Source organism: Convolutriloba macropyga, chromosome 4, assembly GCF_964194025.1.
Source record: "Convolutriloba macropyga chromosome 4, txConMacr16.3, whole genome shotgun sequence".
Lineage (NCBI taxonomy): Eukaryota > Metazoa > Xenacoelomorpha > Acoela > Convolutidae > Convolutriloba > Convolutriloba macropyga.
The window spans coordinates 22,978,089-22,984,758 of record NC_134471.1 but is presented as its reverse complement, the minus strand read 5'-3'; the positions used below and the strand labels follow the sequence as shown (position 1 = coordinate 22,984,758).

The window sequence follows — 6,670 nt, the reverse complement described above, 5'->3', positions numbered from 1 at the left end:
ATATCAAAAACCCTATGATTGAAACCTGTTGCGAATAGGGCTCCATTCTTTTCCTTCTTCCTCAGACTCTCTTTCGATTGTCGCTTCCGGTTGAAAATATTTTCCAACTTCCGATGACTTTCTTGGACTTCCAATTCGTGTCGAAGAGACTGCACTCGACTTATGCCCGACTTGTTTTCTAGCTCGGGCGAATTTTTTCGGCTGGTTGCTTGTTTCGGCTTTGTGGCGTTACTGTTAAACCACTTGGCTTTTTCTGCCACGTTGGATGTTTGGCTAGCGAGGACTGGATCTTCTAGTTCGAAAGGTTTTCGTTGTTCCTTTCGATGTCTGAAACAGTACACAATTTCTGATATTTTTAAAAACGTTAGTAGGATTTGCAATTAACTTCATCTGAATTCACATTTAACTATGTTTTCTACAATAGGGTATATGATGCCGAGTATGACCACTTGTCATGTGAAACGAAACATGAACAAGGCGGCTCGGTAATGTGCGATGGCACATAAGGTTCCGACCCCGCCCATCCACAATTTTGGCATAATTGTCTACCAAATGAGGAACAGATAGAAAAACCCAAAAATTATTTTTTGTGAATCCCGAAAAAGCCAAGTCTTTTCCAAAAAATTCTGTATGAACGATAAGACAGCCTTCCAAGCAAATAATTCAGTGGAGTAAACATTAATGCATTAGATGGCTGTAATATCTCAATATTAAGAAAGCGAGTCAAGACGAACAGCAAAATCAAACAACAACAACAACAACAAACATTAATTACATCAAAAAATTTATGTCCCTCTTAAAAACTAAATTTAATAGCAAAGTCAACATACCGTCGGATAAACCTAAAACTAAACAAAAATAACTTATAAATCACCAGAAAACATATGCAACCAGTCCATAAAATGGTTTGGTAACAATTAAAAAAAGAACAAAAACAGTAGGTAAAAAAATTAATTTATTTTTTTGAAACAGTTAACTTCAAAGTAATAAATTCCATTAGGAATCAATTAAAATTACCACAAATTTATGATTACCACTGCTTCTATAGAAGGGCATTAGGACCTGTCCTTATTCATTTTTTAAAGCGGCTAACAAGAACAACAAAGAACAAACAAAATTTCAATTGAAACTTGCAAGAAAACGCTGTCAAAACAGTCAAGCCAAATTTTGGCACACAAAATATATTTGATTGCGCCTTCTTCAAACAGCTATAATGTAGTACGTGGCCATTCATTAGTAAGACTAGGTAACAAGTAGACAAAAAAAGCGAAGTGCTAAAGTATGTAATACTTTTGATTTTTTTTTTCGAAACAAAATTACATTCAATATCATAGAAGGCATTAATTACAAAAGAGCTATTTAAATCGGGTCGTTTATTCGTGAAAAAGAAGCCCTCGAGACCTGTAATTATCCAGAACATTTCTTGCATCAACAAAAAGAACGTCAAATATGACAAAAATCAAATTAATTTACTTTTTTTTGTGAAAAACCGATGCCGAAGCCAGTAAGGTCATAACAAATTCTTTAGAAAAAAGATTTTGGGACACCAATCCCTTTTATTCCCTTGACACCCAAAATGTCATACTTGACCTGTAAATAACTAACGAGATTAGGTAACAAAAAGAAACATAAAAAAACAAAATTGCGAAATTAAAAAGTTTTTTATTTTAAATTTTGGAAAACGATTGTTTTCAAAGTCATGAAAGCCATCAGCTATCTATTATTATCAGAATATCGGTTCTTCTATTCTTCCATGAAAAGCCAATGAAAGCTATCACTATACAGGAAATTTCATACGACCGAACCGACAAATCATAAATGACAGTTAGAGACAAAATAAATTTAAAAAGTCGAGGCCGTTAAAACGATGATATATATCTTTCAGGATTTTAATATGTTCAATTGTGCCTTATTTTGAATGCAAATAAGGTGACATGAGAACTGTCAATAATCTGATAATGTGACAAAATAAGAATACGTGAAAAACTGGCAAATATCAAAACAAACAAAAATCTGAAATCTTGTCGTATCAAAGCCAGAAAACAATAACTTCAGGCTTAAAACTGCAACCGAGATTAAATGTTAAATCAGTAGGAAAAAGAAGCAGTCTTGTTTTGCTGACACTAAGCTGGAAGTTGTACAAATTAAGAAAGAAACAGAGGAAAAATATTTAAGCTATTATTTATTGAAAAGTCAATTATTTTTAAAAAAAGAAATGACCATAAACTTTCAATTAAAAAACTAAATGCATTAGCTTGGAGCTGCTTAGCAAGCAAATTGGTCGGGCCTATCACTCCTGAGCTTTGATTTGAAATGTTCTGTTCTTTATTATTAAAAAAAGTTTTTTTAAAAAAAAAAGACCGACTGATTACAACCCGATTTTTTTCGGATTGTAACAGTCCAAGAATGGCCCAAAACTAGCCCTGTAAATACTTTTTGTCAGTTAGGAACAATTGATTTTTCGAATGTTGTAGATATAGATAATTTGTTAGTTGAAAACTCAAAATAAAATCTGCATTTTTGATAATCAACGAGTAAAGTTAGCAAAAAACGGCAAAGTTTTAACTACAGTGCACTCTCAGCGGACTCTGAAGTAGAAATAGCCCCCCTCTGAGTCTACAAAGATTGTATGAGTGTTGTTTGGGGGTTTACTGTCGGCAAATTTAATCAAAGTGGACAAAAGTAGCTAATTTCGTGCTGTTTTTGACGAAAAAGGCTATATTTTGAAATGTTTATCCAGATTTTTTGACCAAAAAAATGAAATCAAAACAATCAACAATGCTTTTTCGTCTTCAAAAATAAAATCAACGAAACTATTTATAAAAATTATAACAAATTTTAGCAAAATTGACGAAACCTTAGGCAAAAATTCCGGAAAATGTGAATAAAAACAACGTGAATTCACTCTTCTTTTCTCAGAAGTTTAAACCTCGATAACTCCCTGTAAAAACGAAAATTAAAAAAAAACTTTTTAATTTCATATTCTACGCTGGACGAGCTTTCTAATGATACCAGTCTCAACTCTCTACGATGAATATATCGAGCGGCGAAAATTCACGGAACAAAAAAAAAACCCAGTTGAGTATATAGTTCCTCCCCCCCTCAAGAGGGTCGGAACAATTAAATTGATGAAACCCTGAAGACATTCGCGATAAAAAAAGACAATATGCACCTCAAAGATTTTTGCATGCACTTAAGGAAAGTTGTTTTCCTGCCAAGATTTACAAAGATAGGTCAAGATTCGCTATAAAAGCATAACCTTCAAGATCTTGCAAACATATTTCAAGTTTTGTCCACTAAATCAAGATTTTGTATGAATTAACGAGGTATCACAACAATTGCTTGCCGGGTGCTGAGAAATTCGCCCGATAACTACCGTGGGTCAGCGTTTTCTTTACATTTGTTTTGTTTACCTTGGCGAAATTTGGTGTTTCTGCTGTTCCGCAATCAAAGACTGTCGCCTTATCAACTCGGAGCCGGGTCGAGAAAAGGAGGGAACTTTCGCCTTCAAAATCTTTGTGTTCCTCTGTCTTACATTCCCTCTACCCCCTCTGAATGAATTCCCGGGTGGTCTGTTTTCGGAGTCTTCGTGTCTTGAAGAGTAGAGACGTCGTTTGGAAGGTCTGCGAGATGAGGGTTTTCTTCGTCGGTTGTAACCCGATCTGGGGCTGTCCTCCGCGAAAAGGGCATCAATTGCGTCAATCAGGGCTTCAACATCGTGAGAATTGTGAATTCCCATTGCTTTCAGGCCTTTCCTGCCTAAAAAAAATCCATTATTGATTGGCCTTGCGATTACCTAATATTTTGGACCCCATTATCTGATGTGAGGCGAAACTGGTAGACCATCAATTGTGTTGTCTTTTTAATCATTTTTTTGGCTTTATGAGGCACAGATCTTTAACAATACATGTCTTCGATAAAAAAAATTTCCGAAGTTGAACACAAATCATCAAAAGATTGGACCACAAGACAATAAATAAGCTGTTGATAGCAATCTTGAGTCACTATAAGAATCATAAATTGCCAAAAACCAAATGAGTGGAGTTTAGGAACTACAAAATTTCGTTGTTACGGTGATAATTTTATTGTTTTTTGTTTGTTCCGACCCCACTTGTGGGGGGGAGGAACTATATACTCAAATGGGTTTTTTTTTGTTCAGTCAATTTTGGCCGATCGATATATTCATCGTAGAAAAATGTGAGTGGTATCATTAAAAAGCTCGTCCAGCGTAGAATTCAAAATTAAAAAGATTTTTTGAAATTCGTGTTTTTCCAGGAGTTATCGAGGATTGAAGCTTTGTGCGAAAATGGGATAATTAGCATGATTTTGGTCACATTTAGTGTAACTTTTCTTCAAAATAAGATCTTTTTAAACAAAAATATTAATTCAAAATTTAAATTCAAGCCACAAAATCGATCAATTACGAGTCCCTTATAGAGGAAAGGCGATTAAAAGTCTAGTTATGGTCTCATAGGGAAGTTAACTATCAAAAAAATTCAAATTATTTTTTAGAGCTCTTTTTCTGAGAAATTTTTAATATTTTTTGTTTTCCTAAGTCACCTAGAGACCAGTCACTTCTCATATCGAAGTTACGTTAATGACAAACCTGATTTACAGTCTAATGAAGCCCAATGAACAAAAAATTCGTTTTCAGGGAATCGCTCGTGTATTTTTTTGGCTTCGACTTACAGTTTTCGTATTTTAAATGAATTTTTGATTTCCTTCTTGAGGTTTTACTAAATTTTGTTGAAGTCCTATTGCATAGACTCTTTGACTATAAGGGCAATAAGTTTCGTAAGGAGCAAAAATTGAACCTATCTAGAGCTTTGAGTGGACAGCTAACGGCTGTCAAGACTTTAAAAGTGATTTTTCGAGAACTTTTTTAAACATTAACCGATCCTAAACTATTTTTCGTGAACTGTAAGTCAGTCTCAGTAATAAAAGGACCCCCTGTCTTTCTACTGCAACCAAAATTAATCTGGTTAGTGGCTCTATTTTCTAACTATTCAGTTAAAAAAAAAGTTTCGATATTTTCTTATTATTGGTCCCTCTTGAAATTATAATACATTATCCTGATACTGATATCTCCCAGTGGCTTACAGAAATTGTTCAATGGATCGTGGTTAAAGTTTTCAGAGAAGAGCTTATGGTTTAAATGGCTTAGACACTTTCTTGTCGCACTTTTCTATTGAAATTTTGGTTTTTGCCTGTATTTGTTGTTGTTTCCATAGTCATAAGACTTATTGTAATGTCTTATTGATTAAGTATGCACGGCAAACATCCTTTGCTTCCAATCGAGGCACAACTGAACATATTTATGGACTTTTGTTCAAAGCTATTGATTTTAATGGCTGTTAGGACTTTAAATAAATATTTCGAGAAACTTTTTTTAATATTAACCGATCCTAAACTCATTTTCGTGAGCTGTAAGTCAGTCTCAGTAGTGACAACACCTCCTACTTTTCTATTGAAGCAAAAATTAACCTGATTAGTGGTTGTTCCATCTTCTAACTTTTAGTTATATGGCTTCAATGCCATAAGAGTTCACAATTTTAAAAAAATGGATATTCTATATTATTGTTTCCTCTTGAACTCTCTTCACATTATCCTGATACTGATACCTCTCATTGGCTTAGCAAAGACGTCAAATGGATCATGCTTGATTTTTTCAGAGGAAAGCTTATGGTTTAAATGGCTTCGACACTTTCTTCTCGCACTTTTTTATTGAAAATTTGGTATTTGCCTGTATTTGTTGTTGCTTCCATAGCCATAAATCTTATTGTGATGTGTTATTGATTATCTATGCACGACAAATATCCTTGTCCCCCAATTGAGGCATAGCTTAGCGTATTTATCAATTTTCGTTCAAAGCTATTGAATTTAATGTCTGTTAATACTTTCATTTTAATGATTTTTCGGGAAATTTTTTAAAACATTAACCAGTCCTAAACTTATTTTCGTGAACTGAAAGTGAGTCTCGGGAAAGACCAAACCCCCTTTTTTTCGAAGTCAACTAAAACTAATCTATTTATTGGTTTTATCTGCTAACTATTGGTGTTATGACTTCGATGCCCGAATTTTCATTTTTTTTTTGTTTTAAGATATTTTTCTCATAATTTTGGTATCTTTTGGAATTTAAACCGATTATCCTATTTCTGATTGTTGCAATGGCTTATAGGGAGCATACATAAAATTTTCCGAGAAAAATTTATGCTTTGAACGACTTCGACACTTTCTTCTCGCATTTTTCTACTTAATTTTTGGATTTTGCCAGTTTTTGTTGCTTTTCATAGTCAATTTTTTATTGTAATGTCCTTCTGATGCCTTATGAATGACAAATATCCTTTTTGTCTCCTCATGACTTAACAAAACGTCATTATTAGCTTCCGTTGAAGGCTATTGATTTTAATTGCGTTGATACTACGGGTTTTCTCAAAAATTTCGTGGTTTTAATGTTTTGTTCATGTTTGTTGATTTATTGGAGTCAAATTGTTAAAAAGAAGTATCCCATTGCTGTTAAAAAATTATTTGAAAGTAGAAAAGTTTTAACAGAAAAATTCATTTCTTAATAGCTTCGACAAATTTTTCGCTCAATTTTTTTTTGAATTTGCTCTCTTGCCTGTGTTTTTTATTCTTTACGTAGCCGTTAAGTGTTGACCATTCTCATCAG

General features: G+C 33.5%; 2 protein-coding genes across 4 annotated transcripts in view; both read right to left on the bottom strand.

Moving 5' to 3' along the window:
* The window catches only part of LOC142337517 (uncharacterized), a 320,572-nt gene that overhangs the window by 257,408 nt on the left and 56,494 nt on the right, over positions 1-6,670 (bottom strand). The gene's annotated exons all lie outside the window — the stretch shown is intronic.
* The window catches only part of LOC142338026 (uncharacterized), a 41,402-nt gene that overhangs the window by 881 nt on the left and 33,851 nt on the right, over positions 1-6,670 (bottom strand). The window contains exons 6-7 of the mRNA XM_075387659.1: positions 3,414-3,759; positions 26-327 (exon numbers count right to left, since the gene is read on the bottom strand). Coding sequence (XP_075243774.1) covers positions 26-327; positions 3,414-3,759 — 648 coding nt within the window. The remainder of the gene's footprint in view (positions 1-25; positions 328-3,413; positions 3,760-6,670) is intronic.